Source organism: Copadichromis virginalis, linkage group LG22, assembly GCF_057382275.1.
Source record: "Copadichromis virginalis isolate Kocher_CV1m ecotype Utaka linkage group LG22, C_Virginalis_male_GT1.1, whole genome shotgun sequence".
NCBI classification, from domain to species: Eukaryota; Metazoa; Chordata; class Actinopteri; order Cichliformes; family Cichlidae; genus Copadichromis; species Copadichromis virginalis.
Genome location: NC_140638.1, coordinates 19,214,056 through 19,231,867, shown reverse-complemented (window position 1 = coordinate 19,231,867; position 17,812 = coordinate 19,214,056). Strand labels below are relative to the sequence as shown.

The following is a 17,812-nucleotide window of genomic DNA, read 5'->3' as shown; positions in this document are numbered from 1 at the left end:
CTAGTCCTGTATTCACATATCAAACAATGGTTTTGCAGATCACGTGGGTATATTTATTTACACAGTTATGTTTGTGTCTTTCACCTGTGATTGTAGACCTTTTACAAAGCAGTTTGTGGAAATAATATAAACTGGTAGGCCCATTTAGTAAAAACGAAATCTCTCGGCGTGTGTTTGAAATCATAATAAAGTGAAAGGAAAATGTCTCAGTATAGTGTTTGTTTTTAATTTGAATCTAGAAGTTGCCAAATTAATAAAGTTAAATAGTTAAAAGAACTAAATTTGCCTTTCAACTCAATCAGAAGTTTGACAGTAACTCGAAATTTGCTTTTAATCATGTCATTTTACATATGCATATAAAAAAAGACATAGTGTGACGACATGACGGTGTAAGTGTCCAAGCACACACATAATCAGAGACATGTTCGAAAAAAAGATATCTGATCTTTATTACAACGACATGACAGGGGAATCTCATCATGAAGCTTACATTCATTTCAGACACCATCCTTCCACAGTCCTCTGATATATTTTTCCCCTGTTATGGATACCATATTGCCCTGCCCTCCCAAAAGGATGAAAATTGTATACATGTTAACTAGATATAGAAATCTTTGTGATGCACAGATATATCCAAGTTAAATTAAAACAAACAAAAGAGACAATCCATACAAAATTGCCATACAAAATATCAGACAAATAAAGCGCATTCCTGACCATCCCTCAAAGTTTCATAGCACAGTTTTAAAGGTACTTATTTGAAAACAGTCATTTGACCAGTTTAAAGGCACACATTGGCGATAGGGTGGAAAGCAGGAAACAGGCATGACTCTGATATCAGTTCAGCAGCTCTTTTTATCAGAAAGAGATAAAAACTGATCTCTGTTCAGTTAACACAGAACCTAGTACACAATGTACATAATCTATTCAGTGACCACATAGGGGCATGAGGTTCATTTTCGACTGCTTTTGGAGACTGTTTAAAGCAATGCGTGATAATCACCTGTTGCACCTGCGGTTCTTTCTCTTACAACATATTTATCTCAGGCGAAAAGTAAAATCTAGCTCCTCTCAAAAAGAGAAATCAAAGGACCTGAACGTATATGGCAGCTGAACAGATCATGTATCCACTCGACTCCCCCACCCCCCCAACCCCAACACAGCCATCTACATCTTCTTTCAGTTCCTTGTTGTCATGGTTACACAGTGAAGCAACATTACTGCAAGGCCTGACCAGAAGAGCTCCAACTCTTCAACACGCCTAACTGATCTGTCCTGAACAGACTGCAGTGAACAAAGACAGAAGAGGGGAAACTGTCTTTAAACAGTTACAACAAAGTAATAATAATATGAATCTTTTATATGTGTGTGTACGTGTGTGTGTCCTGTATGGTACATGCACGTCAAATACCCTGAGAGCATGAGTATGAGTACTACAGCGTGCCCATCAGTGTATTGCTGTCACGCCTGCCCTACACGTGTGCCGGTCACAGGTTTTCTCCGGGCTGATACTGTGGCTCTGTGGCGGTGAAGTAATCCTCCAGGAAGGACTGGAGGTACTCAAAGGTATGCCTCTCATCAGGCTCCCGCCTCCAGCACTGCAGCATCAGTTCATGGAGCGAGGTCGGGCAGCCCGGGGCACAAGGCATCCGGTAGCCCCGCTCCACCTGCTCCAGCACTTCACGGTTGTTCATTCCTAAAAAGAGACATATGCAGAGAGCGGGAATGTTGGCGTTAGAGAGAGAGACAAAAGTGCCAATGGATTCTGAAGAAAATAAAGATCTGACCACTTCCAGTATTGTAATTTATAAATGGTGCATAAACATCTGGAATTCTTTACATAGTAGATGTGAATGGTCTTAAAGTGAAACAGGTCTGTCCATTGGGGGGGTCTGTATATTTTGAACCATGACACGTGCCAAAACAATCTTTGTGGGCCCCCGGCAACTTCAGCTTTTTCATCAACGCAAAATTCAGTTTAAAGGCACACTGATGGGCATCCAGTGAGCATTACGGACCTGTTATTTCAATCAGGAATGGTTTTAAATTTTTACGAGTGGAGTCACAGAACTTTATGATCCCCTCACATTAGTGCTCTTCAATTAGTCTCAAATTATTCTTTTTGACAGCCCTCTATAAGAGGTTTGTAATCACAGCCAGACTGGCAGTAATTTTCTGGTTTCTCTTTTTTTCTTTCTTTATTTTTTTTTTAAAATATAAATGTTTTGTCCGTTTGGTTTTTCCATGTGGTACATACAGTACCAGGGAAGCACATAAGCTGCATGTTAGTTTACACAAGAGGTTAGCAGGTTCTTTAGAGATATTCTTCATTCATCCGCTGCGATTAGGTTTCTTTGAGACTGCTTTTCCAGATGGTTGATAGTGTATAAAAAATTTTAAGAATGTAGATGAAAAATAACCCCTGGGAATTTCACTGTGGATAAGGAAAAACCTGTTGCTGCATGTGAATTAAGAAACAGAGCAGTACCTGGATATGGCACACGTCCCTTAGTGATGAGTTCGGTTAGTAGGATGCCAAAGCTCCAGACATCTGACTTGATAGTAAAGCGTCCATATAGCGCAGCTTCTGGAGCCGTCCACTTGATGGGGAACTTCGCCCCTGAAACCATGGCAACACAGTGGAGATGCATAATCATATAATTAGGATAGGTTGTGTATAAAAATATAGACATGGAGGCAGAAGGAAACTGTTAATCACAGCATTGTGCGAGTGTGGCTCTTTTTCTTAGGCGCACACAGTTAATGTGACATCGTGCTACCTTGTCTGGCTGTGTACTCGTTGTCCTCGATGAGTCTAGCCAGGCCGAAGTCGGCGATCTTGCACACCAGGTTGTCTCCAACGAGGATGTTGGCTGCTCGCAGGTCACGATGGATGTAGTTCATCCTTTCGATGTACGCCATTCCAGCTGCAATCTGCACACCCACACAGACGACAGGTGCTCAGACCTGTGGTAGATTATAAGCTGTTTTCTTTCTTTTTTCCAGTGTGCCTGACTATAACTCACCTGTGCAGCCATGTCGACCAGCTGAGGCAGCTTCAGACTCTGCCCCTCTCCATCTTTCAAGAAGTCCAGCAAACTTCCTAAATTAAAAAAGTTACAGGTGAGGTACAGGTGGGATCACGACAGACTCTTATACCTGCTGCGGTCCAGAAAAATAAAGAGAATCTGGTTTTGGTAGGGATTCTGCGTTTTGTTTATCGGGGAATCAAGGGGGTGGGGGGGGCCCTTAACTCTGACCTTCCACTTCACACAGTGCCACCTTAAGTCACCATCCCTTCTGCTAATTCATTATTGTGTGGCGTGAAAGCCTTCGCTGGTGACTGCTTAGGTTTTTGTTCTTGGTAGTTTGTTTGATGCCAAGCAAGCAGGATATCTGAAAAATGTCCTTTTGAAAGATGGATGAAAGTTAGAGTGGCAGCCAATTAAAAATAATTATTAGTGCAGGTCTGGAAGTGTGGTCTACTTATTTATTTATTTATTTACTAGAAAGATTTCATTACTAGATAGGGAGTTTCTGAGAACCAGCTTTAATTTCCCAAGAACTACTGCACTTAATTAAAGAAATCTACCCATTGTTATTTGTTTATACGTTTATCCTGGTAATATCTGTATATTATTTTGCTCTGTCGGTGTATTATGATGACAAATTCAGAGGTTTGTCACCTCATTTAGGGAAGTAAAAGCCAGTCCAATTTATGGGGCGTTCAAATGTTCATTGAGGTTTCTACCTGCTGTAAGGGCAGCATTTCATATCTACAGTGTGTCAACCACACGTGGCGGTTTTACTTTTCCTGATACCTTGGCTCATGAACTCAGTGATAATGTAAATAGGCTCCTCAGACACAACGGCGTAGAGCTGCACCAGCTTGTCATGACGGAGTCTCTTCATGATCTGAGCCTCCTCCAAAAAGGCCTCGGGGGACATGGTTCCTGGCTTCAGAGTCTTCACCGCTACCTTGGTGGTGCCGTTCCACATGCCTGGCATACAGAAAAGCGTGTGTTAGCGCACACCTCAGAACCTGGACGAATGCACCTGTCTTTATGTCAGTGTGACACGGGGAAGGGTGCATATACTGTACATCCACTGTACCCAACAAATATGACAACACAAACACCAACACATACAGATGTAGATATCTGCCTGATATAAATATCTGTATGTGTGACAACAGGTACACAACATGCAGGCTATTTTGCATGCATATGACAGAGCATGCATGATGTGTGAGAGAGATGAAGAGGGAGGGAAGGGGGAGGTTCTGGTCTTACGTCAAAACCAGCAGCACTTGAGCTACATGGACAGACACAGAGCTCGGCCGGGCCTCGGGGAGAAACTCTGCACGGCTCAGAAAGCCAAAACGCTGGGATTTGACAGAAATTTCCGTAAGTGTAAATGCAAAAACATCTTTTTGGCAATGCCAGGTAATTCAACTGGAATACACATACTATCTCACATACACTGACATAAATGGCCATCAACAGGGCAGACAATGAGTGCTACCAACAATGTTTGCCACAGGACAGCAGCAGACACTACAAAGGACAATGACAGACAGCTTTCCCTCTGTGCCTCTAGAGGGTGTCAGAGGTTGGCGGCGTCGGTCTCACCCATCCACACGTCCCCAAAGCAGCCCTGCCCCAGCTTCTGTTGCAGGGCCAGCGTGTCCCTCGGTACCTCCCAGGCGTCCCGCCCGAGACCCATGGTGAGCGGGGTGGAGTTGGGACAGGCCTTTGTCAGGTAATAACACAGCCCGTCATTAGAGCCTAAGTAAGGAAGGAAGAGGAGGAGGAGGAGGAGATAGGTGGCAAGAAGGTGGAGATGGGGGGGGGGGGGGGGGGGTTAAGAATGGATGAAGAAAAGGGGGTGAAGTGGTGGGTGGAAAGATGGAAGGAAGAAGGGTGGGTGGGAGAGGTGACAAAGAGGTGAAGTGAGATGATGAAACATGCACATGCAGTCACAGGGGACGAGGAGAACAACTTTACACACCTGGATGTAAAACACACTTTTTGAAAAAATTTATTAAGTATTTGCCTCAGAAAATGTAAAAACAGGTGCAGACTACATCTGACAATGATGTGTGCGTTCCTACGTCTGTGTGGTCTGATCCTCAGGTGTATTTGTTGAAGATACAGGAAGAGAGCAAGAAACACAGATCACAGGGCTTTACCGTGTTTGCTCCTCACACCAGAAATGTTTACTGATGTTCTTCGAACTCAACAAACGCTTACGTGTTATATGTGACTGCTGCAGTTTTAATGTGTTTTCATTCTGGTGTGCATCTGTTGTTATCTCGCCTCCTCTCACCCACACGCATCCCCTCCCCTTTGGCCCTACCCATCCAGACTTCTCCAAACTGGCCGTTGCCCAGTTTCTTAATCAGCTGGAGAGATTCACGGGGAATCTCCCACATATCCTTGGTCTTCACTGATAAGTCGGCCAGCTTAGGCATGCCCCGCTTACAGCTGCCAATCAAACGGCAGCACAGTCCCGCTGCTCTCTCTGAGAGCGAGAGGGAGAGACAAACAGGCAGGCAAAAAAAAAGGAAACAGGAGGAAAAGAAAACAGCAGGTGCAGAGATGAAGGAAGAACAAGACAGGTTGCTTATGCGCTTATGCAATTGACAACTTAACCGAAAACTAAAGGCGCAAGGAGAAATTCAGCACAACAGACATAAACAGACACTCTGAACAGCAGCAGCATGTGTAGATACAAAAAGGCAAAACAGGGACACTTGAGTTATGCTGATAAAACTGTCAGGTGGCTTCTGATTATCACAAACTGCAAAAAAAAAATTCAGTAGCAGCCACTAGGGGGCAGATTTATACCGACAGAGGAAGTACAGGGTGTGAGCCTTTCTTGTTACACAAACTCTAAATAAAAGGTTAAAAAGTCTGCAGTGATCAGTGGTTAAAGCACTCAGATACATTTAACAAAGTAAATATGATTAACCATGTCTCACAAACACATCATTACAAGTTTCCTAACTGTGAGGCATATCAAAATGTATTTTAAACATAGTACGTCATTTTTATGAAACGCCAAAGTGTAAACTCCATTTTAATGTTGCGGCTGTTGAGGTTTACCTCAGTTTGATAACTTGATAAGGAAGTTGGTAAAACAATCATATTAAAAGCTTAATATCCATCATTAATTTTTATTCAAAACACGAATCTGCAGAGTAAAGCAACGTAAGCCGCAAAAAAATGGAGGCACCACAGTGCTGCACGTGTGCAGTACTTTGGTTACTGCACCTACTTTCTGTGCCACTCAAATGCTCTAATTATGAGCATTTGAGTGGCACAGAACAGAATGAGATTGTAAATGTTGCTGATGCAGGTTTAAAGCCGAAGAGGCAAAAGCAAAAGAATGCTTTCACACTCCGAAGGAAAGGCAGAAAGGAGTGCACATTTCCTGCATTTCTGTTACCTTGGTAGTGCACGACCAACTGCTGCACGGTATCAAACTGTGATCTGGTGGTGATGTAGTAGCCGCCATTGTCTAGCTTACGAATCTTGTAATGCTTCACGTGGTCTCCCTTGTTGTCGTCCCAGTCACGGATGGAAAGAGAGTAAGCACCTGCAGAGAGGCGGGAGAAGGGAGAGGATTCAGATCTGTGTGTGTGTGTGTGTGAGTGAGTGAGTGAGTGAGTGAGTGAGTGAGAGTGTGTGTGTGTGTGTGTAGCCATCTCACCCTTGGTGGTCTCGCTCTCTCGTATGAGGAAAGTTCCCCTTGGGTTGCCGTGACCCAGCAGCTGTCTCTCCGCATCCTTCCTTCCCATCTTCCCAAAATACCACCTGTCACCACGACAACATCACACAGGTCACCCACAGAAAATGGCAAACCCTCGCTTGATCTCTGCCTTCAGACTACATGTCAATCACACAGCATAATCGCTCGCTTCAAACAGGGCATGTGCTACTGCTTGTGAACTCACTCCTCGGCTTGTATGGAGTCCACTGGAGCTACGTAGTTGGAGGGGATGTAACCCGAGTTGCCGGTGTCCAGAGAGCGAGCTTCCCACCAGTCGCCCTCTCTACAAAAGACACACACGCACATGTAAAATTCATCGTTTGCAAAACACCAGTGCTCAAAGGTTTTCGGTTACTGAGCAATGTCACTGTTTTTGAAAGAAAGATCTGTAGCTTTTATGCAAAATAACATGAAAATAAACAGAAATAAATGGCAGTTAATAAGAAAGCCACTACAGAAACCTTCATTCTAATTATGTTGTGCTGGTGAAAAAACCTATATAACCCCGGTAGCTAAGTGTCTAAAACAGCGACCTTTGTGGGTTCAATTCAGTTGCCATATGTATATATAACCCTTAAAAAAAACCCTCTCTCAGAGAGCAATGCTGAGAAACAAAGGTGATTCCAAGCAGGAAACACCAAAAATTCAAGTTTTTTATACCCCAGTGTGTACGACTGCCTCTACAAAACACCACAATATGGCTCTTACAGGTACTGTGTAATAATATTGCAGGCCAAGATCATACGAGGCATCGTTTTCTCAAACTAGAGACCCTGACGTACTTTACTTCTTGTTCAGTTATGCGCTGCAGTCTCACATTTCTTTCATTTGTTAACACTCTGGTCAAAGGTAGTTTGCCCTGTTCTTTGAAAGGAAGCAGTGTGTTACACATCATTGATTTTTTTCCTCTTAGATCAACAATACAGAAATGTGTCAGAAAGAAACTTCCCTTTGTGATACTAATCAAACACACGACCGCTGAAGCGGATTAGCTTTTCTAGTTATTTTGGGCTGTGCTAAAAGTACCGAAACAGGCTTTTTAACACAAGCACAAACACTTGAACACAGAAGTGGTGGCGAAGTAGGTTCAAAAACAGATATTAATTTATGAATAGTGACTCTATTAATCATTTATTGTCATTTAAAACATTTTTCATCAATGTTACTTTTGAAAAAAAATGTATGATTCTAAATTACCCCAAACTTTTGAGTTGTAGTGAATGCCTGCTGGGAGCAGCTGTGGTTATGTTTGATGAAGTGAAAAATGCAAATAACCTCTTGAGGGAAGATAAATTAGCCTTTTTTAGCAAACCAAAGGATCTTCATGTACCGTAACTAAAAGCAAAACTAAAAGCATAGATCGGAAAGAAGATTAGCAGCTTAGGTGTGAACTTAGGTAAAAGAAACCCCAAAAACTCCCGTCTGAATGTAAATCATCATATAAATGGGATTCGGGATTTCTGAGCAGGGCAAAGTGTTTTTTTTTTTTTTTCAAGAACAAAAGATTGTCAGCATTGCCAGCAGCAGCTGAGACCTCTGGCAGTTCACGGTGTTAATGGGTGGTATTTAATTGCAGCCTGTGGTATTTAATGTATGCAAACAAAATTAATTACCTCTCAGAAGTCCTTAGTGATTTAATTTAACGCCTTTAACACAGATCACATTAACATTGTTTCATGAGCTCCTGACACAGATTGTCGTGTTTCTTAATGATGGAGATATATTTATGTGGGGTTTTTTCCGCTTTGTTTTTCATTAAAGCAATGTGTAAAAAAAAAAAAAAAAGTATACTCACGTGTTGTTAATAATTTGGAATTTTTCTCCTTTTTGGAAAGTGAGGTCGTCCTCAGTGCGGGCGTCATAGTCGTACAGCGCTATAAAGAGAGTTACTCCACCACCTGCACATGTGTTCAAACAAGAAAGAGAATGATTGGACGGTATCGTCAAGGTCTTTTGAATATGTCAGTGCAGACATAGACTGAAAAACAGCAGGAGGGCTAATACGATGTTAATTGTTTAGAGGGACTGTAAATTCATCTTTCTCACAAACAAACACACACAGGCTCAGCTCTACCTGTTATGGCTCCTGACCGCTGGTTGATTTTGGTGTTGGGGAATGCGCTGTTGGACAAGAAGCCCTTGTTGAAGTCCGGGATGGTCTGAGTCGGGTCAGGACAGTATCGGCCCTGATTCAAGGCCACGGAGCTCCCACCTGCGTTGCTAGGAGACAGATCTGCTATGTCTGCTGCTTCTTTGGCAGACTTCTTCTGCTTGCAACAGGCACACCCCATGATAACCAGCACGGAGACGGCGTCTGTGAAAGCAACGCAGCAAAGCAGCGTTACAGTAACAAGACACAACTTTTTTTTAATGTGAGAAGTCAAAATCTTCTTTTTTCTTTTCATTATTTTTCATTTCTTTTAAAAAAAATTCTTGCATTCTTGTGAATATGTGCAAGAGAAAAGGTTTGCTAAGGCTAGACCAGAGTTTTTTGCGTTTTGAGGGCAGATGTCCTGGGAAGTGGGCATTGCAGACTATCGCTGCCTTTAGGAGGACTGGGACCTTAACTGTGGTTTTCATGGCCAAAGTGTTTGATCCCCTCAGAATACTCAACATTTTGCTTTTTTTGTTGTTGGTAAAGTTTGCTAAAGCTTGCCTGTTAATGGATGCTGATTTTTATGGAATAAAAAAAAATTCAGATACAGCAGATTATAAAGCCACCTGAATGAGTGCCGAAACATTTTTATCCCACTGAAAATGCCACATCTAGATGAACAGAATCAACTTTCTTGGATTTGCTTTACATAGATGACTGGGCATGCATCGAGACAGCTTATACTGTTTAAGCAAGCAAACCCAAGAGGTGCGATCCTAAATTTCCCAAATAGTGCCCATAAAAAGCAAAAACTCTACTCGATTTAAAATGTGGCTCATCTCCCCTTCAGAGTCGTCTACTCATGCACCTCTACATGCTCTTACACTCAAAATGCTTGTTCTGACCTCGTTACGATGACGCCATATTAAAAAGGGAAAAACCTGGTGTTATATTTACTGCCTTTGCACTACTTAACACTTTACACTATTTGACTTCATAGCACCATCTTGTTTACGCTGATGCATGCACTGCAGGCAGCGCTAATAACGATGATAACGTTGAAGCTAGCAACGCCATATTGACATATGACGCGTACCACGAGCATCTACTTTCTTGTTGCATTACACGGCTGTCAGTGCATGTCGGGTAGATACGCGCGTCTGTGACGATTTTGCACACAAATCCTGTTTAAACTTTCACCAATCTCTAATACCAGCGATACGTTGAAAAGCCCTCAAAGAGACAGACCACATTTAAGTCCGCCTACATAATTTCCACAATCTTTTTATACAAGCTAAGACTTCAAACACAAATCAGTAGAAAGTGAAACCAACACAAATCAGCATACAGGGGGTTAAAAAAAATATGGAGAACTGTAAAGAGAGAAGTAAAAAATTTTAATATAAAACTTAACTTCCCTGAACAAGGAAGAGGAGGAAGAAAGCGAAAAAGGGGTGGAGGTAGGGCGGGAAGGAGAAGTTAACTTATTCTCACCTGATGTCTTCCTCTGTCAGATCATCTGTCAATCACCATCGCAGCTGGAAAAAAAAAAAGAGGGAAAAGGTGAGTGACAAGGGCTGGAATGAGAGAGCGGGGCAAAGGGAGGATGAGTGGCAGAAAAGGTGGGGGAGAATGTGAGCGAAAGCCTCGAGAGCGGTAAAGCATGAATAAAGAGATGTGTGAAGGCAGAGAGGTTAGAGAAAGAAGAGTCAGAGACAGCTCGAGATAAGGATAGACAGTGAGAGATGTGAGGTTAGCCACTTCCCTTTTTGCTTGTTTCGAGAGAGGGTATTCAGCCATTCTCTCTGGTCAACAGCTGTGAGTGTGAGTGTATGCATGCGCATTAACACGCCTGCTTTCTCTGTTCGAGCATGTGATGAAATAAGCCCATAAATGTCAGGATTACAGCAGAGTAACTGACACAAAGTGACCGTCTGTAACAGTGCGAAATGCCTTTGTGTTGATTAGCACGAATGTACGCAACCTTGACTTCCAGTTTCCAGCTAACTGTCAGGCGTTGCCAAAGCAAAAACCATCATAGAAAGGAATGTAAACGTGAAAAATTAGGTTGTTTCCAACATCATTTCTTTAGGAAAACCTAAATGAACCACTCAGCAGTTTATTAGTTTTGCTTAGCTTGGTTCAAAAGTTGGGAAATATGCTTATTCCCTTTTTAGAGAGTAAGCAGAGATTATCGAGAGGTCGTCATTTTTTCCAAATATGAAACCTCTGCCGAATTAAAGAGGTAGCGGAGGTCAATGAACAAAGAACACATTAAATGCCACAAAATAACTAAAAGAAGACAGAAAAACTGTCCCAGATTCAGTTTCCTTTTGGGGTGGCGGCTCAGGACGTAGGACAAGTCACCTCCTAATCAGAGAGGGTTGGTGGTTCCATCCTTGGCTGTTCTAGTCTGCTGGTACTCAACTTTGAGTTTCTCCTGATGTGAATATTAGATAGAAAGCGCGCAGGAAAACGTGCTTGTAAGACTGTGTGTGAGTGAGACGTGTTGTGTGGAGCAGAAAAGTGTTTTGTAGGAACCATTTAATTTACACTGAGCTGGACAGCTTTAGCTTTTGGACTGTATGTCATAAAGCAAACAGTCGGGCTTTTCATGTTCTTGTTTTCTCTTTACAAGTCAACTAGAAGAAAATGGCCACCATCACACATCCTGGTCATAGTTTTTTCTCCCTGTTCTCAATAAAAGCGCACTAATAAGAGAGTTTTATCTTTGTAGTGTCATATAATGCAAAGTCCCTTCAGATGGCAATTTTTTGTTTGTTTTACCCTTCTTGGTTATTATGCGGTGGTCAAAAGATTAAACAGTGGTGCCCAAAGTTGCCTTCAAAAGACTATGAAATAATTCACATCAACTAGTTTTCTCTGAGAGCGGTTGTAGACCTCTTCATTAGTTTCAGCTAGGTGTAGCTATCAGACTGATAACTGTGTACACAATGGCCACGGGATACAAACTGGCAACCTTTGAAGAAAAAAGCTCCAGGCTCCAGCCACCCCACCTACTGAGGAATGTGGGGGAAGTCACACAAAGGGAGAACAATACAAGTTATAGCAGCATCAGCAGCAAAAAAAAGGTGATTTACTTTCATTACAGAAAACACACCAGAGGTCCAAGTGAGCAGCGTCAAGTTTGTCCCAGCAAACCTCTCCATCTTTAAAGCAGCAAAAGCTGTTCTAACCTACATCGAGACGACCGCGCTCAAAGCGAAAGCGCGCAAAGCCTCTATGTGTGCACAATCCTGCACACACACACAAACACTTATTCACTATCAGGCTGGCCATCATGAGAGCTGCAGGAAGTTAGCCCTGTTTGAGTTTCCTGTCCACCCCTGTGATCGCTCCCCCCTTTTCCTGGAAACTGAGGACAGAGTCCACACACACACACACACACAAACACCCACCCACCCCCAGTGCACACACCCAGACTTTCCTCTGTGTTGCTGCTGTTGTCTACTCCATGCCCACACCCCTCCGACAGCAGTCGTTCATTCTTATTCCCTTCACCCTCCCTTCAGCTTCTCCTTTCTTTGTGACAGTCCACAGAAAGTAGAAGTGGCAGAGGATGCAAAAGGACCCTTCTCCCTTTCATCTTTATCTCCATTTCGCCCTCTCCCTCACCTCATCTTCTTCTGCATGTCTAAGACTGACAGATGACCACAGGTTGAACTGATACAGTAACAGATAGGTTTTCACATACTGGAAGTGTTTGCAGGGCGGCTGCAAAACCCATTGTTCTCAACTAGATAATCACTCTCTCATCCGCCATTTTCTCTGCACATAGAATAACATCTGATTATTAACAGGACCGTACATCTTTACACCTTAATTTAAAAAACAAAAACAAAAAAAGAACACATGCACACACTTGTGGAGGTCACACGGCACAAAGCACAGCCTAGAGTGAGGTGCAAGGCACGCAAGTGTGCTCCTACATACCAGTAAGTGACACAGTCAAGATACAGATTTAAACACAAACCCATATGCGAGTGTATTTCCTCCTCGTTGTTGTTTTTTTTTGTTTTTGCCTTGTGATAACATTCAGGGTTTTGGTTTCAGTCTACCATTAGGTAGATGAAGGTACTAGAGCAGACTATGAGTGTGGGTGTTTGGTGGTATTGGCAATGAGTGGTGAGGTGGGGGTTGCAGAGTCAAACTGATACCCTGCATATATGTCGTGACTTGTGTAAAAAAAAGCAGAGAGTGCGCTAAACACCAGCATGCGTAACGATCCAGCAAACAATCCAGTTCCTCTTTGACACCATAATGAAAAAATGAGACGGCAGACGCAAGAAACAGCTGTAAAATGAACGGCTTGCAGTTTTTACCAGATGTGTGTCAAGATTATTATCAGTAGGTCAGTCATATGTGCAGACACAAAACCTTTCACCTTATGCTCAACAAAATGCCACACTCTGATATCACATAGCACATCACATTTGACCATCCTATAAGTGCACTTTCTTTTTGCATCTTCTTTTTAAAAAACGCAGGTGTCAAAACTAAACATCTGACTGGGTGCTGCATGTCAAAGCGGATTTTTTTAATAGCAGCTGACAAACATACAGAAGACACTATAATAAAACTCTGTGAAAGAGAAGCTACTTCCTCTGGTGGGGAGAAGCGCGGTGTTGGTTTGTGATACGTTTGTCTACAATAGCGGGGCCTTTTACACCATGTGCTAATCACTGATATCTGTTTCAGATATTAAAATCCTCGAGTTCTTTTCACTCACTTCATGTGCTACTTCGCCCAAACACCCGCATTTCCCCTCTCGATCATTGGAACGGTACAGTTTCGTTACACACGGTTTTCACTTGATTTCATTAAAAAAAAAAGAAAAAAAGGTCGACAATAAATTTTTTTAAAAGAAACAACAACAAGAGGAATCCCTGATGACTTTTTAATGCCAGCTCTAACTGCAGTGAGCACTGCTGATTAAATTTCATTCATCTCCATTGTCTCAGACAGGAGACATAAATCTTGGAAATAGGACTTCAAAACCTGCGTACCTGCATTTCTGGGTCTTGCTTTTGTTGTTTTAGCTTAAACTAACCTTCAGGTAAACAGAGTGGGAGAAACCAGACTGTAAAAATACTCCTGCATTCGACATTTTACGATGTAAAAGACGTCAATGGCATCTTTTTAGAAATTCTTGCAAATGTATTCAAATTACAGCTTTCAGTCCTCAGGGTAAGTCTCTCCAGGCTCTTCCTGGGAGACCTCTGCAAGCAGAGTGAGCTGCATCCACAAACTGGCATCTTCACCTTTCTCTGCAGCTGTTCAGCGGGTTTAGATCTGAGCTTAGCTCGACCAACCAAGGACAGAGACAGATGCCTGTATTCGCATTCTTTATTGCCACTACTGAGCAGGTATACTCAGCTCTCAACATAATGTGGTGTAATAAATCTTCTGAGTTTCTTATTTTATTTTAAGAGGCCTTGCTTAAATCAAATAAAATGCTCTTACTTGTCCATTATATTCCATTCAGCTTCATGCTAGTCAAAGTCTTTGTGGTTCCACAGACCTGCATGCTACACAAACATACGTGATTATGCCACAAACTAAAGAAAAAGGGGTATTTCCACCAGTTTGTAAGACATACAGATCGTCGCCTTGCTGAAAGGTGTGGCCCAGTCTCATGGTGTTTCTCCACTGACCCCTATGCATTTGGCTACGTTCACTCTTCCCTCAATTCTGTTTCCCTGTTCCTGCCTCTGAAAATAAACCACCGCGCTTCACCGATGGGATGAGATTAGCCATGCTATGAGCAATGCATGGTATTTGCCAGATATGGTGGTTGGAGTTCTTTCCCAAAAGTTACTTTTGCTTTTTTTTTTCTCTCTGCCTTTTTTTCTCAGACTACTGAATTTTCTTTGTCTACGTGACAGACGAGTAAAAGCAAAGATGCGTAGGCATCTAAAAATACATGCAGCAAAATAAATACCAAATGTGACAGACTGCAAGCTCCTTTGACGACTGAGCACTCTGTAAACTTTATGTGCAAAATGTCTCCTCTTCGAGATTAAGTTAAGAATGTTAATCTGAGAATCAGTGGATATAATGTAGTCAAACTGCAAGCACCTGAAAAAACTAAGTCACACTTCATTGAGTACGGTCACCTTTACTTTTGATAAATGGAGATCTGCTGTGTGTTCACTCGGAACAATTAAAGGAAGCAAATAAAACCACATTCATTGCATTCTTACAGAATCACAATAACATCACCCTCCACCACCATCGTCACTCTCACAAACATCTAAAATCTGAAGGACACACCCTTTCCTGAACAGTGGACTGTAGATAAGCTGCTCCCAGCGGGAAAACTCACTGTAGCAACACACACACACACATACATGCACACGGTGTTTCGTATTCTTACACCAATTCTGCACCAATCTTAGACTGCCTCCACCCTTCTTCTCCCTCATCTCTCTTTCTTTACCTTCCTTGCACTTCACCTTTCTCTCTCTCTCTCTGTCTCTCCCCCCACTGACTCTCTCACCCATGGGCAGGAAACTCCACAGGATGCAGAGTGTGAGTGGGGCAGGAATGATAGGACAATGGGAAACAAGCTGTCACTGAACCCTCACACATACACACACAATAGCACACACACACTCTTAAACACAGGGAGACAGAGCTGGAAGGCAGCAGTGGAAAAGTAAGGTGCCTCGGTTATCGGGATGTCCTGTTTCCACATGATGTCATCATATCCTCCAGATACAGAGGCCCCGAGCTGGCTCGGCTGGAGGCATATATGAGCGTTTGCGTGCACTGAGGCTGAACACTTTCAGCCTGCTTCTTAAGAAATAGAGCATCACTGTCTGGTCCTTTGGGTTCATCATGAAGACTCTCCCTCGGATGACGGCATGGATGAAAACGTACAGAAACTTGTCAACTCGACCACACCGCCGCAGGGGTGCAGGGGTGTGTGACTATCAGGCTGCAGGCCTCATCTTGTATGAGTATTCACCTGTCACGGCCCTTCTCCGGTCCTTAAGAAAGCTGTGCGATGTGACTATGTCTTTTTCTAAACTTCTCACTAAAAAGCGCATCCACGCCCCTTTCCTTCCTGCCTTGCTCCAAGGCTAAAGACAGGAACTGACCTGGTAAAGAAACAGGAAGTGATGAAGTCCAGCCTTGGACAGCCTAATCCTGTTTCTCCCTGTCCAGCCCCTAAAAGATTTCTGGCCAACTCCCTTGCGGATATTTCAACGTTTTAATTTGTAATCTGTTACCTATCTGTAGCTTCCCGATCAGTGATTGGGGTGGGAAAAAAAAGGCATATACCTCCAACAATGAGGCTATGATAAAGCCACAGAAACCTCTTATACCTTTTCCTCAAGGTGGTTTCCTGTAGGCATGTGGCCAATTAGTCACATTTAGTGAAGGAATGTTTAACAGTCTCTTCTGGGTTTAGGCCTAAATGATGAACCCTATCCAGGCACGTTTTACCATAAATCCAGAGCCTGTATGATTTATTAAGCCGTTATTAAAGAAAAAGAAGAAGCTAAAAGGGCAATAACTAAGGTCTTATACTGGAAATGATCCATTTGAGAGGACCAATTTCTCTGGTAAATTCCGCTGTTGCAAAAAAAGAAAGAAAAATTGCACTATTAGCAAGTCTGATTTCTAAATATCACCCTCTGTGACATCTGTCTATCATGAAGAGTGGAAGTAAGCTACTGGTAAACCCACACTTGATTAACTTCTCATAGCAAGTAGACAAACTTCCTTTTATTTCAAACAGATACCGACGTTTCTCAATTTTCACCAGAAGCTCAAAATCAACGACAGCGCCCTGTGGCATTAGAGAAGTGGAAAATATTCTACTTATTTAGGCATTCAGCTCGCATCCTTTTAAGTCGTTACAGCTGAACTTTGTCTCGAGTCAAGCGAATTTACTCACATATAGGGCTGAAGTTTAAATAGGACGCACAGCCCACCTGTTGAATAACCCCACAATTTGGTAGTAAAGCACCTGTTTGGTTTATTTATTTTCATTTTTTTTTGTTCGCTTTTTGTTTTTTTAGTCTCAAACACAGTAAGCCAGATGTGTTACACCGCTCTGATATTTACTTTGGAACAGAGAGCAGAAACTTACCTGACAAAAAGAAATCACTCCGGACAATCCTCGAGTCGGGACGCTCGGGGACGGAGGTGGGTGAAGCGAGAGCGCTGTCCGTGGGAGACTCGAAGGGGACACACGGGAGTGAAAGAGCCGCGCGCTGCTGCTGCCTGAGAGCGAGAGGATGAGGCAAGCGCGCGCCTCGGCCGGAAGGCTCGGAATGAACTTCACGCGCACAGCGAGGTCCACCCCACATAGGAAGAGAGTGCGTGCAGCGGACAGTTCAACAGTGTCGTTACGCTTAACAGAAACGATACATAGGAGCGTGTTCTCGGTAACTATGGCGTCAGACTGAGCTTACGGTCACGAGCTCAGCTTGGTTAAAACGTTAAAGGAATGCGCGCGCAATTGAGCTCACGATAAAGCAAACCGATAAGAAAGTTTTAAGATTTTTGTTTTGTAATCTCGAAAGAATGCGATAAAAAAAAAAAAAAGAGAGATTATAAAACGCTCCGGTTCTTCAACAGTGTATCCTACACACAGCTGGGGGAGTGTTTGCAGTCTCTTCGTGCGGACGATGCTCAGATGAGGTGGTGCGCTACACGTTTAGCCAACTCGTGTGAACGACAGGAAGACTGAATAAGATGTGTGACATCCGCGTGCAAGAAGGCAGAAGTGCAGCAGATGCTTTTGGGAGTGTGGCGGCTCACTGTGCCGGCACCTTTCTGTCTGTGATCTGCATATTTCAACAGAAATCGGACAGATGTTATTGGCACATCGTTATAATTAGAGTTGCACAAGAAAAACTTACCTTCAAAAAGTTTTTTTAAGCCTTTGTCGCCATCTTGCGGTTTGTT

The 17,812-nt window shown here is 42.9% G+C and overlaps 1 protein-coding gene across 5 annotated transcripts; it reads right to left on the bottom strand.

The window, feature by feature from the left end:
• Positions 1–424: 424 nt before the first annotated feature.
• yrk (Yes-related kinase) lies at positions 425–17,359 on the bottom strand. 5 transcript variants are annotated; one of them, XM_085445252.1, is made up of 13 exons: positions 10,364–10,407; positions 8,849–9,088; positions 8,570–8,672; positions 6,959–7,057; positions 6,715–6,818; positions 6,451–6,600; positions 5,359–5,523; positions 4,632–4,787; positions 3,822–4,001; positions 3,027–3,103; positions 2,781–2,934; positions 2,489–2,620; positions 425–1,696 (listed from the first exon to the last, which is right to left on the bottom strand). In XM_085445252.1, the coding sequence occupies exons 2-13, from the start codon at positions 9,063–9,065 to the stop codon at positions 1,488–1,490; spliced, it is 1,746 nt and encodes a 581-aa protein (XP_085301378.1). In that variant the 5' UTR covers positions 9,066–9,088; positions 10,364–10,407; the 3' UTR covers positions 425–1,487. The 5 variants fall into 5 exon arrangements, with proteins under 5 accessions (XP_085301378.1, XP_085301376.1, XP_085301373.1 ...); XM_085445250.1 differs by lacking the exons at positions 4,632–4,787; positions 10,364–10,407 and adding an exon at positions 16,992–17,359; XM_085445247.1 differs by lacking the exon at positions 4,632–4,787.
• Between the last annotated feature and the right edge of the window lie 453 nt (positions 17,360–17,812).

What these genes read in the sequence shown, in the direction of transcription:
- yrk (XM_085445250.1), bottom strand. Translation starts at nt 17,211, where the DNA reads ATGTGGGGTGGACCTCGCTGTGCGCGTGAAGTTCATTCCGAGCCTTCC. An exon ending in CACTGAGTTCATGAGCCAAG is followed by an intron (nt 3,104 to 3,821) that starts GTATCAGGAAAA and finishes TTTTTAATTTAG; the next exon opens with GAAGTTTGCTGGACTTCTTG. An exon ending in TGGTCGACATGGCTGCACAG is followed by an intron (nt 2,935 to 3,026) that starts GTGAGTTATAGT and finishes GTGGGTGTGCAG; the next exon opens with ATTGCAGCTGGAATGGCGTA.